Raw genomic sequence first — 17,925 nt, 5'->3', positions numbered from 1 at the left:
TCCGCATCTCCTTAGCCCTGTCCCCAGCAGGAGCACACCCGGGAAAACCAGTTTTTAGCACAGTTGCCCAGAGCCGGGAGGATAAACGGATTAAGGGGGCAGGGCGCACACCCGGGAGCCCGGGTCTCCGTGGGCGGAGTCCCCTGCGCTCCCGGGCCGGGCTGCGCGCGACTCTCGGGGCAAAGTCCGGCGCCCGGGCCAGCGCTCGGCCATGCGACCCACGGCGCGGAGGGGAGCGCGTGGACCCCCGGGACGCGCCGCGCCCGCCGCCAGGTGCGCGGGACCCCGGACGCGGCCCCGACGCGGGCGTGGGGCTGGGAGCGCGCGGCGGCGACGGGGTGGGCGCCCGAGGGCGGCGGGGCGGCAGGTCCGAAGCGAGCGCGCGCCCCCGGGATGGCGCGGCCTCGGATTCGCCAACGCGTAGCGGGAGGCGCGTTCCCGGCCCGGGACGGACGCACGAGGCGGGTGGAGGAAACGGACGCGGGAGGGGGCATGGGGGGAAAGCGACAGAGAAGAGGGAAAGGGAAGGGAGGAGGGAGGGAAGCGACGGGAGGGGGCGGAAACTGAGTCTCGCCAGCCAGGGTAGAGCGCGGCGGTGACCCGCCCCCATGCCAAGCTCTAGGGCACGCCCCGCCGCGCCCCCGGCTCCATACCCCGCCCAGCTCGGCTGTGACACCCCCAGTTCTCGAACACCCGCCCCGTTTCGTCCCCACCTCCCCGCCAAAAGCGCCCCGCCCCGCGCACCAGGCCCGGGTCCCGGGATGACGGCTGTGTGCACGCCCGCCTCCCTCTACGACACGCCCCGCCCCGGCCTCGGGACCGCCCCTCCCCGCCCCAGGACTGCCAGGCGCCTTTAAACACCACGGGGACGGACCGCTCGGTCGCGCCCTCCCTCCGGAGCACGGCCGTTACGCATAACGCCCCACCCAGCCTTTCTAACGCGCGCCCGTCCCGCCCCTGCGTGGCCGTGTACCCCTGAACTCTCTAAGACACGCCCCATCGCTCCCCGGGGCTCTACCTGCCCCCCGGGAGTCGTGCGCTGGCGGCGCCCCAGGCTCCCGACGGCCGCGGCACCGCGGCGCATTGGAGAACCGGCCGGCTCGGGCGCGGGGACCTGCCGGGGGCTCGGGACTCCGGATCGGGCCCACTGCGGCCCCGCGGCCCTGCGGAGTCCGGGGCGGGGAGAGCCCGGGACCGGCCAGGCCGCGCGAATCCCTCTTGCGCTCAGAGGCTGCTGCGCGCCCGGCCCTCCTGGGCCTCCGCGCCTTTTCAGATGTTTGCAGCGGCCGTTTTGCCAGAGCGGCTGCGCTGTAGCTCGCTGTACTGCCTGGGGGTACTTTTAGTCCAAAGTTTATCATTTTAAAATGTAAGTCGTCCTTCTGCTCCCACCGTTCCGGGTTCCTTGGCCTGCCCGCCACCCCTCGTCCCGGGGCCTCTTGGCCAAAGGCAAAAGGAAGGCCCAGGTTCTGACCGCGAACGCTTAGCGTCTTAGCCTTGCCCTGCACTGAGAATGTAACTAAAGTGACAGCGACACAAGCCTGTGGATTAATTCAGTGCCAGAAACCAAACTCTCACAGACCACGACTTTCCAAACAAAAGACAGCATGTTCAAGTTTGCTGCGTGTGTTTTATCATGTAAGCGGTTGGGTATAATAGGCATCTATTTTTTTTTTTTTTTTTTTTTTGAGACAGAGTCTCACTTTGTTGCCCAGGCTAGAGTGAGTGTCACAGCATCAGCCTAGCTCACAGCAACCTCAATCTCCTGGGCTCAAGCGATCCTCCTGCCTCAGCCTCATGAGTAAGTAGCTGGGACTCCAGGCATGTGCCACCATGCCCGGCTAATTTTTTGCATGTATATTTTTAGTTGGTCCATTAATTTCTTTCTGTTTTTGATAGAGACAGGATCTTGCTCAGGCTGGTTTCAAACTCCTGACCTGGAGCAATCCGCCTGCCTTGGCCTCCCAGAGTGCTAGGATTACAGGCCTGAGCCACCGCGCCCAGCCATTCAATAGGCACCTTAAAATAGATGCACTCACTAACTACATGTGTTTTCATTTTTATTTTATTTATTTTTTTTTAGAGACAGAGTCTCGCTCTGTCACCCAAGCTGGAATGCCGTGGCGTCAGCCTAGCTCACTGCAGCCTCAAACTCCTGGGCTCAAGCCATCCTCCTGCCTCAGCCTCCCGAGTAGCTGGGACTACAGGCCCACTTCACCATGCCCAGCTAATTGTTGTTTGTTTGTTTTATTTTTTTGTAGAGATGGGGTCTTGCTATGTTGCCCAGGCTGGTCTGGAACTCCTGGCCTCAAGCAATCCTCCTGCCTCAGCCTCCCGAGTAGCTGGGACTACAGGCCCACTTCACCATGCCCAGCTAATTGTTGTTTGTTTGTTTTATTTATTTTTTTTTTGTAGAGATGAGGTCTTGCTATGTTGCCCAGGCTGGTCTGGAACTCCTGGCCCCAAGCCATCCTCCCACCTCAGCCTAACAACGATCTGGGATTACAAGCCTGAGCCACCACCGCACCTGAACCACTAATTACATCTTAATTTAGTGGCAAGACATAAGCGAGCTCCCCAGCAAGCTGGTTTGGGGCATTAGAAAACATATGACAACAAATTTAAATTTAAAGGAAGTGGCTTTAACGTGTGATTTCAGAATCCTGGCAACTGCTTGGGCTATCAAATAAGAATGAGTGTTCCAACGAGCTGAGGGGTTTGGCCTTGTAGGCAGGAAAGGCTCAGGAAAGCAGGAACAAAGATGTAAATAAAAAAGCGGATTGCTCATTTCAAAGTCACTTTTCTCACAGGGTCGAAGCAGAAGGGACTGTCTGATGCCAGCTTGGTAAGCCAGGCCCGTTCTGATTGGTGCTTGTGAATCTCCTGGTGTTTGGGGAAACGGGCCCCCTTTGAGAGTTCAGCTCCACGGTGCAAATTCACACACGTGGCTCCAGTCTGGGCTGGTCTGGGCTGCTGGGCCTTGTTGCAGGGGCTGAAGCCAAAGCAATGCCCTGCCCCAAAATCTTTAGCATCTTAATTCGGCGGTAAGAGCTGTCTGTGCCTTCCCATCCTGGCAGCGAGTTGCCTGGAAATGCCGGTTTCCCGTGCCCAATCCTACTCGTTCACTTCTGCCTTCTGTCTTTCCCTCCAGGGACCGGCTGGCAGTTCTGCTGTGCGTACGTTTGTTGCTGGGGACATGCAAACTTCCAGCGGCAGCGGCGGCGGCGGCGAATGCCTTTCAACCCAATATCCTGTTGATCATGGCGGACGACCTGGGCATCGGGGACCTCGGCTGCTATGGGAACGATACACTGAGGTACCGCTCGCCGTTGCTATGGGTGGCGTGCGTGCGTGTGCATGGGGCCAAACCGTACATTTCCAACCTGCCTGTAGAAATTAGGGAGATTCCTTTGTGCCTCAGAACTCAACGCCGACATAATTATTATGTCCCAACAGGATAAGAGGGTCTTAAACCTTTTGGACAACACGGAACTGTGGAGAGTGGGTGGGTGTATTGGTTTCCCAGGGCTGTCCTGAATAAATGACCACGACAGGAAGGCGTCCTCTCCCGGTCCCGGAGCCCGGGAGTGTGGGACGCGGGGGTCTCGGGGCCTCGCTCCCTGCACGGGCTCCAGGGGAGGCTCCTTCCCGCCTCTCCCGGCTCCCGGGGGCTCCAGGTGTCCCTGGGCTTGTGGCTGCAGCCTCACTCCCGCCTCTGCCTCCTCTGTCTGCCTCCACGTGGCTTCTCCTCCGCGTCTGTGTCTCCTCTGCCGTCTCTCACGAGGACGCCTGTCACTGGGTTTAGGGACCTCCCTCATCCAGGACCATCTAACTTCAAGATCTTTAATTGCAACTGCAAACACCCTATTTCCAAGGGAAGTATTTAAGTCTCAGAGGATTAAGTGTCCACTCTGCTTTGGTGCCGATGGTTTGCGTAACCTGAGACAGACGCCTAAACCTTCCAGCTTTACTTGTCTCCTTGTAAATTGGGCGACAACCTCGCTGGCTAAGAAACTGTTCGGATAAAATATAACTCAGGGTGTCCGGAAGGTCTTCATGTGGCTTTCCATGTTGATAGCTTCACCGGGATAAATCCTACAAACTTAAAGGTCTTTTGAACATTTCTTCCCGTCCCTTTGTTTGACAATGAATTCGCTTTGAGGATATCGGAGAATACATTGTTTTAAATCTTCATTTCCCCCTAACCCCTGGGAACCATTTGCCATCTATCTTCCACTAGAGGGTCTCTCTCTCTCTCTCTCTCTCTCTCTCTCTCTCTCACACACACACACAAATTAGAATCTGAGATGTAGTCTTCAACATTTGCAGAACCATTTAAGTTCACACAAAAAAAGTTTGTGCCCACACGAGGTAGTTGGGAAGCGCGTAGCATTTATACCTCTGAAGTTACCGGAGCACAAAACCCACACCAGCACTTTGGGGCCACCCCGTGGCTCAATGCCCTTGTCATTCAGTGGATATACCTACCACCCCTTGACATTGCAACCTGGTTCTCTGTCTACGAAACCCCTTGAACGGGAACCTGCTGCGAATCCTAGCATCTCTATTCCCCCAGCAGTCCTGACCACAGGACACTAGAAAGTGGCGTCTAAATGCAAATGGCATCACTCGACATCACGACAGGCGGACGCCCGTACCTGTCAAGCAAACCCCAGGTCACTTCTGCACCCTGGTCCTGCAGTCTTGTAGCTCCACCCCTCGGGGTTCTCCCCGGGGGTCCCGCCCTGTGTTCAGGGACCACCCTCAACTCTCTGCTGTGCCCTCCTCTAACACTCATGGCTCAGGGAGGAAGGCCACACCTCACTACCCTGCAGAGATACCTTCCTAGCCTTTGGACCCCCCTGCCCTCTGAGTTTTGCATTTTTCTCTCTGCTGGTTAAGGCGGTCCCAGGAGAAGTTTGGCGGTGTGGGCAGGAGGGGAGGAATCTTCAGTTGCATTAGGGCGGCCACTTCCCCAGCTTACCAACTAAAACCGCCGACCTCACAAAGGGGCAGGCAGGCTCCAAAAGATGCAGTTTGAGCAGGCAACACAGGCAGGCAGCGAGACTCAGGGATCAGAGCAGACGGTCTACAACTCACAGCTCAGCGAGGAGCAGACACATCGGCCTGCAGTGCGGGTGCCCGGCCGCCAAGAGCCACGGGATGCAACGGCGAAGAATTTGGCGGTCGGCGGTGCGTGCAGTGGGCTCTGCTGCAGCCCAGGACCCCGGACAAGGGCTCAGCCTGTCTTCCTAGCAGGCAGCACCCAACACAGTCCCCTGGCCCTGGGGGCGAGCAGCCGTCTGTGAGCCAGTCACGCCGTGGCCACCCTGACGTGTCGACTCACCCGAGTGCTTGGCTGCAGAAGCAGCTCAGGCCCAGAGGACCGTCTGGTGTGCTGCAATTAGCAATGCTCTGTGTCATTCTCTCTCTCTCTCTCTCTCTCTCTCTCTCTCTCTCTCTCTCTCTCTCTCTCTCTCTCTCGAGAAGGGTAGTTGCTGTTGTCTGACTCTGAGTGAGGTAGGACGTCTCACACTGGGCACTGTCGGCAGCTGGCCGGATGGGTCCTTGCCGTGGGGCTGTGCCGTGAGTTGTGGCGTGTCGAGCAGCGTCCCTGGGCTCCTCCACACACTGGACGCCAGCGGCACCCCCTCCCTCACGCAGCTGCGACACCAATAACGTCTCCACACATTGCCAAATGTCTCCAAAGTCGCCCTCAGTGGAGAGCCACTGCAACCCATAACAAAGTGATTTTCTAAAGCAGGGGTCCTCACACTACGGCCCGTGGGCCACATGCGGCCTGCCGAGGACATTATTCCGGCGCGCCGGGCGTTTTTGCCGCCGCTGCCTGTCCTGCTTAGCAGCCGGCTCGTCCCGGGCCCACAGTGCGCACTCTCCAACGGTCTGAGGGATGGTGAACTGGCCCCCCGTTTAAAAAGTTTGAGGACCCCTGTTGCAAAGCGTTGCTCAAAAATAGACTGACTGTCTTGCTGCTAATTTCCCATTTTGTTGCTGTTAATTTCCCTTTGACCCGACACCAGGCGGCCTCTTTCCGGGGTTGCTCTAAGGAGGGCTTGCTTGTCGGATAGGGGATGGAGTCAGCTGACTTTTGGGGTTCCTACTTGCAATGAGAATTCTGACTCTGCTTTTTCTTTCTTGCCTGGCTGCTGAAAGGTTTTAGGGCTCCCTCCTCCCTCCTCCTCCTCTGTGCTCCGCATCTGGATGAGCTGATAAAAAGCCCAGGTGCCGATGGGAGATTCAGACCACAAAAAACTCCTGCCCTTGTACGAGAACACTATCCCAGCCCCACACCCTCAGCACAATAAAAAACAAAATAAAACTTTCTTTTCCTTATACCATTTCAGACTAGTGTGGGGAGGACTCTCCTGTTCTCCCCAGATAGATGAGCTAGAGATAGGTACCGTGTTTCCCTGAAAATAAGACCTCCCCGTAAAACAAGCCCTAGCAGGATGTCTAAGCATGTGCACAATAGAAGCCTCACCCTGAAAATCAGCCCTAGAGATGGGCGTGGCTATGAAAATCAGCCCTAGTGGTGGGCGTGGCTATGAAAATCAGCCCTAGTGACGGGCGTGGCTTCGCAGCGCATCTGCACAACCCGTGCGTGTGGTTGCGGAGCGGGAAAGAACACGAGCAGCCCTTCTCATCCACCCCGTGAGAGCTCTAGTGCTCCACAGGAGAGATCGGGGCCGGTGGCTCTAAAGGAAACAGAGTCGCAGGACATTCAGGATGGGATTCGGGGTCTGGAGAGTGAGGATGATGTTCCAGAAGAAGACGACTTCACTGTATTTGAATAAATGCAGATGGTTCCACCGTACTTAAAAAAAAAAAATAGCACATGGCCTGAAAATAAGCCCTGGGGTGTCTTCTTGAGGAAAAATAAATAGAAGACCCTGTCTTGTTTTCGGGGAAACGAGGCACGTAGATTTATGGCAGTCATATGATCCTGTCCTGTGCTTTTCGTGTGTGTGTGTGTGTGTGTGTGTGTGTGTGTGTGTGACATCACGCATCTCTCGCCATCCAAAGCAGACTCTGGTCAGAGGTCCCTGTGCCTCTACAAGTCGCCGAGAAACGCCGCGAAGCCCCCGTGGTAAGACAGGCGCAGTGTGTTCCCGTGCCTTTAAGCTCGGGGGTCTGCTCGCGTTGAGCGCGCGCCTCCTTTCTGACGGTGGCATGTGTGTGGTTGGCTCAGGACCCCGAACATCGACCGCCTGGCAGAGGAAGGCGTGAGGCTCACCCAGCACCTGGCAGCCGCCCCGCTCTGCACGCCGAGCCGCGCAGCCTTCCTCACGGGGAGGCACTCCTTCAGATCAGGTGGGTGCTCCGGGCACGCCAGGGAAAACGCCACGTCCGTGCCCACTCACTTTGCTGTCCCCCGACGGTTGGGTCCCGGTGGTTGAGACACAGAGGAAAAGTGGTAAGGAGATAACCTGCAGCCCTGTCACCTTCCTTGGATTTACGTAGAGAACGTTGCGGTGTATGCAGACATGCAACGGTGGTGATGATTGGGAACTCGCAAGACTGGGACTCCAGTTGTCTTTGGCATGTTGCTTCTCTGCTTGAATATTTGAGTGGATACCGAGGTGAAGCCCTAAGTTCAGACGGGCTCTGGGTGGGTGCGGCAGGCTGACAAAATGCCCCCCAAAGACGTCCACCTCCTAATGACTGGAACCTCTTGACTGTGGGACCTTCGGTGGGAAAAGGGACTTTGCGAATGTGACTAACATGACCATCTTGAGATGGATGGAGAGATTTTTCTGGATGACCCATCTGCTTATCCAGATGGGTCAGATATAATGCTGGAGGTCCTTCTAAGACTGAGGCTGGAGGGTCATAATGTGAGAAGGACACGTGAGCACAGAAGTGAGAGTTTGACATGGTGCCAGGAAGGAGTCACGAACCAAGGAATGCAGGGAACCTCTAAAAATAATGATAGATGGCAGATAGATGAGATGGGTGGATGGATGGATAGATAGGGAGATAGATGAGATACATGGATGGATGGATGGATGGATGGATGGATGGATGGATGGATGGATGGATAGATAGACTGGATGGATGGTTGGATGGATAGATGGACTGGATGGATGGGTGTATAGATGGATAGATGGATGGATGGATGGATAGATAGGGAGATAGATGAGATACATGGATGGATGGATGGATGGATGCATGGACTGGATGGATGGATAGATGGACTGGATGGATGGATGGATGGATGGATGGATGGATGGATGGGTGTATAACTGGATAGATGGATGGATGGATGGATGGGTGTATAACTGGATAGATGGATGGATGGATAGATAGATGGATGGGTGGATGGATAGATGGATGGATGATTGTATAGATGGAGGATGGATGGATGGATGGATGGATGGATAGATACATGGATGGATGGGTGGACTAGATGGATGGATGGATAGATGGATGGATGGATAGATAGATGGACTGGATGGATAGATGGATGGATGAGTATATAGATGGACTGTGGGATGGATGGATAGATAGATAGATGGATGGATGGACAGATCAACAGATGGAATGGATGGATAGATAGATGGATGGAATAGATGGTGGTTGGATAGATAGATGATAGACAGATACAGATACAGAGAGACAGTTGATACAGTTTCTCATGGTAAGGAAGACTGTCTCCACTTGGTCCTGTGGACATTTGGGGCTGGATTATTCTCTGTGGTGGGGCGTCCTGTGCACTATAGCAGTTAATAGCATCTGTGGTCTCCAGCCACCAGACACCAGCAGGACCCACCTGTCTGTCACCTTCCCCGAGTTGTAAAAACCAAGACTGTTCCCGGACATTGCCCGGTGTCCTGTGGAGGGGCAGAATCACTCTGGTTGGGAACCACGGCTCTAGCAAAAGCTCAGTACTTCTTCCTCTCTTCTCTGCTCACAGGCATGGAGGCCAGCAACGGGTACCGGGCCCTGCAGTGGAACGCGGGCTCGGGTGGGCTGCCTGAGAACGAAACCACATTTGCAAAAATCCTGCAGCAGCGAGGCTATGCGACCGGCCTCATAGGTGAGGTGACACACGATACCGGTGTCTTCAGGTAGTTGGGAAGATCCGTGATCCAAAAGAACGCGTCTTCCTCCATGGGAAAAAAATATCTGTGTCCTTCTCTGAATCTGACATTCGTGCCTGGCCACGTGATCCCTCTTAAATTGTCCCCAGTTTTGGGGTTTTTTCTCATGCATGAGTTTTTCTTTAAAAAATTTCAGAGTCCTAGGAGATCACCCTCTTTCCTTCTCTGGACCTGTCCATCTTCTTGTCCCGTTGTATCAGAACGTTCTTTGGAGATTATCTTTCTCTAAGTGGTCACCCACCATCTCAAAAAACCCCAAAGTTGATAAACGCTGCCTTCCTTTACGGGGCAAGTCCAGGCATGGTCAGAAGGTCCTTCCTTGCAAAACAGGGCGTGCCTGGGGTCCCCAAGTCCACCCTCAGGCTCGACAGTTTGCTAGGAGGACTCAGCATATGGTTGTAGTCATGGCTGATTTATTAGTATTACAGCCTCAGGACCAAAAACAACATCAGCTGTGGGCAAAAGTTCATCGGGTGAAACCTCCCCATGCCTCTCCCAGACAAGTCACACGGGATGCACCGAATTCCTCCAGGAATGTGTTTCGACAACACACATGTGAAATGCTACCGACCAGAGAAGCTTCTTGGAGATCCAGCACCCGGGGTTGTGACGGGGGCTGGTCACATAGGCACCCACCGCATGGCCCCTACCAAACTTCTAGACCCCAGAAGTAATGCACAAACCACGCTGGTTTTGCATATGGTTTAGCTAGGCAGTTGATGGGACTCCCTCTTTGGAGAGCCATTCTGAGACACCAGCCACAGGAGAACCCTGCAAGTTGGTCTTTGCAAGGAGAGCCATCTCAGGCCCAAGGGGTCAGGTCCTTTCTTCACACTCAAACCAACTGTCCCATCTCTTTCAGGGGACTGAAAGACCCTGCTTGGCCACGGCTGCGAGGTTTGCAATGGGGGAGCAGTCATCGTTCTTCCTTTTACAATGTCCTGCTCCTTCGGAAAGCATGATTAGATCCCACCTCCACGGGCTTTGTCCAGGACATTGTACACACCTGCACGCTTACCTGCATTTTTTTTTTTTTTTTTTTGAGACAGAGTCTCGCTTTGTTGCCCAGGCTAGAGTGAGTGCCGTGGCGTCAGCCTCGCTCACAGCAACCTCCAACTCCTGGGCTCAAGCGATCCTCCTCCCTCAGCCTCCCAAGTAGCTGGGACTACAGACATGCACCACCATGCCCAGCTAATTTTTTCTATATATATTAGTTGGCCAATGAATTTCTTTCTATTTTTAGTAGAGACGGGGTCTCGCTCTTGCTCAGGTTGGTTTCCAACTCCTGACTTCGAGCGATCCTCCCACCTCGACCTCCCAGAGTGCTGGGATTACAGGCGTGAGCCACCACGCCCAGCCTGCATTTCTATTTTTAATCCTGAGACACAGAGCAAGTCTTCTTAGGCACCCGAATAGACTGGAATGTTCCGTGGGCAGCTCGGGACTGCTGGTTGTGCCGCATGCCTGACACTGTAAGACACCTGTAGAATATCAGGTAGCTGCCTTTTTATCTATATTTATAGGTGAGTGACATTCTGTAAGGTATTTAACAGCAGAACCATCTAGGGAAGCAAGCTCGTAAGACAAATGTTCCGAAAAACCCTTCAACGTTTAATCACTCAACCACAGCCATCAGTCACGCGGCTGTGTTCATGAGTCTTCACAGGGTGGAAAGTGTCCGTTTCTATACTAGTATCAAATACATCCATCGGACTGGGCGCGGTGGCTCACACCTGTAATCCCAGCAGCACTCTGGGATGCCAAGGCGAGAGGATCGTTTGTGCTCAGGAGTTCGAGACCAGCCTGGGCAACATAGTGAGACACCATCTGTACAACAAATAGAAAAATTAGCCGGGCGTGGTGACGCACACCTGTAGTCCCAGCTACTCGGGAGGAGGCTGAGGCAGGAGGATCGCTTGAGCCCAGGAGTCTGAGGTTGCTGTGAGTGAGGCTGATGCCACGGCACTCTAGCCCGGGCAACACAGTGAGACTCTGTCTCTAAAAAGGAAAAAAAAAAAAATACATGCATCACCTTTTCTGTTTCCTATTTTGCTGTTTTTGTGCGTTTTCCTTTCCATTCCAGCATCCAAAACGATCTCGAGGTTACCTGCATAACACAGGAGTGTCCTCCACACGTGTTTTTTTGCTTAGCTGTTTTACTTTCCGTTTCAGGAAAGTGGCACCAGGGCGTGAGCTGTGCCTCCCGGGGTGATCACTGCCACCACCCGCTGCACCACGGGTTCGACTACTTCTACGGCATGCCCTTCACGCTCATAGACGACTGTGACCCCGACGGCCTGCCCCACCTGGACGCCGCCCTGCGGGCCAAGCTGGGGCGCTACACCCAGGTCATGGCCTTGGGGGTGCTGACCCTGGCCGCCGCCAACACCTGCAGGCTCATCTCCGTCCCCCGCAAAGCGGTGGCGGGAGCCGCCGGGCTCGTGCTGCTGTTCTTCCTGTCGTGGTACGCTAGCTTCGGCTTTGTGCGGCGCTGGAATTGCATCCTGATGAGGAACCACGACGTGACCGAGCAGCCCATGGTTCTAGAAAGGGCGGCGGGTCTCCTGCTAAAGGAAGCTGTCTCTTACATCCAAAGGTAACCGTGAAATCACATTCTCAAGAGGAGGTGAGGTCTCAGAGCATCTCAGAGCGTCTCGGAATCTTGGGGATCCCGCACGCCGCCCCTAGGGGGAGATGAGTTTGCAGAAATCCCACATTTTCCTAGGGGAGGCTTTCCCACACTAGCGTCTCCGCTATTGATGTCGTGTCACGGCTCACACAGCCTCGAAATAGACACCGGTGTGTCCTATACCGCAGCCGTCCCCAACCTTTTTGGCGCCAGGGACCGTTTTCATGGAAGACAATTTTTGTCACCGACCAGGGAGGGGTGGATGGCTTCGGGATGATTCGAGTGCATGACATTCGTTGCGCACTTTCTATTTCTATTTTTATTACGTTGTGGTATATGATGAAACAATTACACGACTCGCCCTAGGTTGGGAACTGTTGATGTGCATTATATTTTCTTTTGGACAGTTTGATGTATTGCTTGTTTGTACAAATTTATGGACTGCATGTGAAATTTTGTGGCATGTCTATAATGCATAGGGATCTAGCCAGGGTATTTAGGGGTGTCCATCACCTGAGGATAACACATTTTTGCTAAGTGTGGTCACTCTTCTACCAAACAGTGAATTTTTTTTAAAGGAGTTTTATTATAAATCCAACTTTTCTGGGGGGGGTTGCAGCAGGAGGAAGACTTTTAGGTTACATGGCTCATAATATTTCTAGATAGTCCTCATTCTTTCTTTTTCTTTTTTTCTTTCTCTTTTCTTTTCTTTTCTTTTCTTTTCTTTTCTTTTCTTTTCTTTTCCTTTCTTTCTTTCTTTCTTTCTTTCTTTCTTTCTTTCTTTCTTTCTTTCTTTCTTTCTTTCTTTCTTTTTCTTTTTTTCTTTTTTTTGAGACAGGGTCTCTGTCACCTGGGCTGGAGTGCAGTGGCATCATCATAGCTCACTGCAGCCTCCAACACCTGAACTCAAGTGATCCTCCTGCCTCAGCCTTCCAGAGTGCTGGGACTACAGGTGTGCACCACCATGCCTGGCCCTGAATTTATTCCCTCCATCTTACTGTATGTTTGTGCCCTTAAACCCACTACTCTTCATTGTCCCCTCCCTCCCCTTCACCCTTTCATGTGAGTCTCTGTTCTCTGTTTCCACTCTAGCTCTGTGAGACCCAGTTTTTTAGCTTATTTTTTAGCTCTTACATGTAGGCGAGAGCATTTGACATCTGTCTTTCTGTGCCTGGCTTATTTCACTTAACCTAACGCCCTCCTGTTCCATCCATGCCACTGTGAATGGCAGCATTTCGTTCTTTTTTATGGCTGAATAGTATTCTACTCTGCATAAAGAGACGTCATTTCATTCTTTTTTATGGCTGAATAGTATTCCACTCTGCGTGGAGGCCACGTGTTCTGTATCTCTGTGGATGGGCACTTATGTGTTCTATGTTGTGTGTCCTGCACCTGGTAAAGCAGGTTTTCTTCTTCCAGACATAAGCATGAGCCGTTCCTCCTGTTCGTGTCCTTGCTGCATGTCCACGTTCCCCTCGTCACCACGAAAGCCTTCCGTGGGAAAAGCCGGCACGGCTTGTACGGCGACAACGTGGAGGAGATGGACTGGCTCGTGGGTAAGTCAAGGCATGACTCGGCGGCCTGTCCTCTCCTCGCCCTGGGCCTCGGCACCGAACGGGTGGTCCTTTTTTTTTTTCATTTTTCATCTTATTTTTTGGAGACAGGGTATCCATGTGTCACCCAGGCTAGATAGAGTACAGTGGCGCCATTACAGCCTCCTGAAGCCTCAAACTCCCAGCCTCAAGCAATCCTCCTGCCTCAGCCTCCCGAGTAGCTGGCGCTACAGTTGTGCTCCACCATGCCTGGCTAATTTTTCTTATTTTTAGTAGAGATGGGATCTCGCTATGTTGTCCAGGCTGGTCTCAAACTCCTGACCTCAAGTAATCCTCCCACCTGGGCCTCCCGGAGTGCTGGGATTACAGGCATCAGCCACCTCACCCCACCCCAATGTAGCAGATTTAAAAGCATGTCCATTGATGACCTATTGGCTTTTTGTGCTTATTCGGGGTTGTTTTTGTATTGGTGGTACCTTGGTCAGCAGCCCTGTGGTCTAACAACAGTGAGCTACGTCCCAACGCTTTGGGATTGCATTTGTAACCGTGGTCTGGTCCCTTTTGGTGACTTCCTAGCAGGAAGTGACTTATACAGAAAAGGGGAAGTGTATCGAGCAAGCGGACGCCGGCCCGTGAACGTGGTCCTGACCCTTTCCATTTTCTTGCGAAGGTGAGATTCTTAACGCCATCGAGGAAAACGGTTTGAAGAACACGACCTTCACGTATTTTACGTCCGACCACGGAGGGCATTTGGAGGCGAGAGATGAAGGCGGCAGGCAGCTGGGGGGATGGAACGGAGTATACAGAGGTGAGACCAGCAGGTGTCGGGGACGGGTGTGAGTTTGCCTGAATGAGTCCCGCCCGTGAAGGTCCCAGCACGGATAGGACCGAAAAACGAAAAAAAGAGTTTGCTCAGTTCAGACAGAATCTGTCGGGCACCTGCTGTAGACCTGGCTCTACCTGAACCACCAGGGCAGAGAGATTAAAAAGGCACATCCCCTTCCTTTAAAGCTTTTGCCTTTTAGTAGGAGAGACAGAGATGTACAGATAAATAACTAAGATAAAATTAAAGTAAAAATCATTGTAAATAAGCGGCACAGAGCAACTGCAATTCCAGATTTGTAGGTTTCCGGGTTCCACTACACTAGATCGGATTTAGAGGGAAATACCTTTCTAATGGTACTTTCTATTTGTTTGTTTTTTTAACTTTTTAAATGTATTTTTTTATGTATTTTTATTTGAGAATATTAGGGGGAGTATAAATGCTTTGGGTACATAAACTGCCTTTGTCCTGCCCAATTCAGAGCTGCAGGCATGTCCATTCCCCAGGTAGTGTGCATTGTATGTGTTAGGTGTGCATATACCCATTTCCTTCTCCCCCCTCTCATCTGCCCAATCCTCAAAGAATGTTATTTCCATATGTGCACATAAGTGTTGATTGATTAGTTCCAATTTGCTGGTGAGTCCGTGTGGTGCTTGTTTTCCCATTCTTGGGATACTTCACTTATTAGAATGGGCTCCAGCTCCATCCAGGGTAACACAAGAGGTGCTAGATCACCGTTATTTCTTAAAGCTGAGTAGAACTCCATGGTGTACATAGACCACATTTTATTAATCCACTCACAGATTGATGGACACTTGGATTGTTTCCACATCTTTGCAATTGTGAATTGTGCTGCTATCTACATTTGAGTGCAGGTGTCTTTTTTATACAATGTCTTTTTTGTCCTTTGAGTAGATGCCCAGTAGTGGGATTGCTGGATCCAATGGTAGTTCTACTTGTAGCTTTTTGAGGTATCTCCATGTTGCTTTCCACAGAGGTTGCACTAGTTTGCAGTCCCACCAGCAGTGTAGGAGTGTTCCTCTCTCTCCGCATCCACGCCGGCATTTGTTGTTTTGGGACTTTTTGATAAAAGCCATTCTCAGTGGAGTTAAGTGATATCTCATCCTGGTTTTGATTTGCATTTCCTTGATGCTTAGAGACATTGAACATTTTTTTTTCGTATGTTTCTTGGCCATTAGTCTGTCTTCTTTTGAAAAGTCTCTGTTCTTGTCCTTAATGGGGTTGTTTGATTTTATTCTTGCTGATTTTCCTGAATTCTATATAGATTCTAGTTATCACCCCTTTATTGGATGTATGGCATGCAAATATTTTCTCCCATTCTATAGGTTGTCTATTAGCTCTAATAATAGTTTACTTGGCTGTGCAGAAGCTTTTTAATTTGATCGGCTCCCATTTGTTTATTTTTGTTGTTGCTGTGGTTACCTTTGAGGTCTCCTTCATAAATTCTTTGCCTAGGCTGATGTCTAGAAAAGTATTTCCAACATTTTCCTCTAGAATTCTAATAGTTTCATACCTGAGGTTCAAGTCTGTTATGCAGCGTGAGTTGATTTTTGTGAGAGGTGAAAGGTGTGGGTCCTGTTTCAGTCTTCTGCATGTGGCTATCCAGTTTTCCCAGCACCATTTATTGAATAAGGGTTCTTTTCCCCAGCGTGTGTTTTTGTGTGCTTTGTCAAAGATTAGTTGGCTATATGAGGATGGTTTTATATCTGGGTTCTCTGTTCTGTTCCACTGGTCAATGTCCCTGTTCTTGTGCCAGTACCAAGCTGTTTTAATGACTATAGCCTTGTAGTGTAGTTCAAAGGCTGTGATATTGATACCTCCTGTTTTGTTTTTATTGCCTAGGATTGCCTTTGCTATACGGGGTCTCCTCTGGTTCCACACGAAGCGTAAAACTATTTTTTCTGTGTCTGTGAAAAACGATGATGGTATTTTAATAGGGATTGCGTTGACTCTGTAGGTCACTTAAAGTCTCTTATATTCGGTCCCTGATGAGCTTGGGTTCCGCATGGGTGACTTCTCCTACTCACTAAAATGTGTTTGTAACCTCAACACCAATGCTCATGGGGCTTTTGCAGTTATTTGCAAAAGCAAAGAGTGGTGGAAATCTGCAGCCACCTGGCCTACAGCTTCCTAGCCGGGGTCCCAGGTGCTCGGCCGTCCTGTGTCGGCTGATCCCGTGAACACGTGTCCTTTCTGTGTTTGCACATCCAAGGCAGGTCCCTTCTCTCAGGAAACGATGGTCCTGCGTCTCTCTCTCTCCGAGGGCTTTGAAGATCCCCACGTCCTCGGTTCCCCTTGCGTGACTCGGTACAACTGAGTCCTCCTTGGCAGTCAGGGACGCTGCGGTGCGTGCAAGTTTGGCATGGGAGCACGAGAACAGCTACACTGGGGAGCCGTGTGTGGTCTAGGCTTCCTCTCCACGTGGACTGTGGGTGCCAGGGTGACCACAGGACTGAGCGGGAAGGAGGGAGAAAGAGCGAAAGGGAAGGATGGGGAGACGGAGGAGAGGGGGAGGGAGAGAGACACCCAGAGAGACAGAGACAGATGGAGAGCCAGACAGAGAGAGCTGAAGCAGCCACAGAGACCCGCGGATATCCGGGTAAGATTTTGCAAACATCGCCGTCCCCGGCGTCGGGAAACGGGGTGCACCGTGAGCATGTACGTGCATGTGGGTGTGTGCGTGCACAGACCTACGGCCACACACCTACAGCCGGCGGTGCGTGTAGAGTGACGGTTGTCTGCAAAAGCCTCACAGCTGTCTTCCTCCCGCAGGTGGCAAAGGCATGGGGGGCTGGGAAGGCGGGATCCGCGTGCCGGGGATTGTCCGCTGGCCCGGGGCGCTGCCGGCCGGCCGGGTCGTCGCCGAGCCCACCAGTCTGATGGACGTGTTCCCCACCGTGGTGCAGCTGGGGGGCGGCCAGGTGCCCCAGGACAGGTGCGTGTTGGGGAGGACGCCCGTGCCCTGGTTTCCAAGAACTCTTTGTCCGTTCTCCCGTGTCATTGCGGGAGGCGGGGTGACCAGAGCCGTGTCGGAACTGCGACCAAACTAGTCCCGTCCTCCAGTTTAGGAGACAGGACCACGCCCGGTGGAATCGAAGACTAAATATTCGGTCATGCCCCTCGTTTCCCATGGTCGGTCGGTAAAATTCTGCACCCCGGCGTGACAGCCGGGAGGTTAGACCGCCGGCGTGTGGCCCACGAGGGAATGTCCGTCTCCCTACGATTCCCTGAAATACGGTCTCGCCGGCGAGTTGGCGAGGTTATGAAAATGCGATTTTTAGGATGGTTTATCGCCTCGACATTGGCACACTGTGAGAGAGCCAGCTTGATACGAGACAGAAGAATAGGAATGAGGATTTGGGTAATGATTTGATTTTACTCCCTTTAAGGCAGCAAATACTCCTGTGTAAGGTGCAATTATGCGGGGTGTCCCATCTCTAACTTCTTCTCCCCTAAAAGCATTTTATTGTATTAGTGTTATCGGGGTGCTCCAGAGAGACAGACCAACGGGATGTGTGTGCGTGTATAAAAAATATACATGTGTGTGTCTTGATATATGTACATATACACACATATATAAATATATATGTTTATATATGTTTTTATATATAAATTTATATAAATCTATATGTGTATATGTATAATATATGTGTGTCTTGATATACATATGTACACAAATATATATATGAATATATGTGTGTGTGTACAAATATATATACGTGTGTCTTAATATATGTATGTAAATGAATATATATAAACATATATGTGTGTGTATAAAAA

At 52.0% G+C, this 17,925-nt stretch overlaps 1 protein-coding gene across 2 annotated transcripts in view; it reads left to right on the top strand.

Annotated features, from left to right (window-relative positions):
- The first annotated feature begins 172 nt into the window (after positions 1-172).
- ARSD (arylsulfatase D) overlaps positions 173-17,925 on the top strand; it is a 25,640-nt gene continuing 7,887 nt past the window's right edge. Inside the window, exons 1-8 of one of the 2 annotated variants that reach the window (XM_075999618.1) lie at positions 173-273; positions 3,149-3,313; positions 7,208-7,329; positions 8,933-9,055; positions 11,292-11,715; positions 13,168-13,304; positions 13,972-14,109; positions 16,918-17,080. In XM_075999618.1, coding sequence (XP_075855733.1) covers positions 212-273; positions 3,149-3,313; positions 7,208-7,329; positions 8,933-9,055; positions 11,292-11,715; positions 13,168-13,304; positions 13,972-14,109; positions 16,918-17,080 — 1,334 coding nt within the window. In that variant the 5' untranslated portion in view covers positions 173-211. Of the gene's footprint in view, positions 274-1,036; positions 1,367-3,148; positions 3,314-7,207; positions 7,330-8,932; positions 9,056-11,291; positions 11,716-13,167; positions 13,305-13,971; positions 14,110-16,917; positions 17,081-17,925 lie in introns of those variants that run through there. The other variant, XM_075999619.1, reaches the window with a different exon arrangement.

Source organism: Microcebus murinus, chromosome X (genome assembly GCF_040939455.1).
Source record: "Microcebus murinus isolate Inina chromosome X, M.murinus_Inina_mat1.0, whole genome shotgun sequence".
Lineage (NCBI taxonomy): Eukaryota > Metazoa > Chordata > Mammalia > Primates > Cheirogaleidae > Microcebus > Microcebus murinus.
The sequence above is the reverse complement of the archived record's forward strand: the minus strand, read 5'-3'. Positions and strand labels throughout refer to the sequence as shown.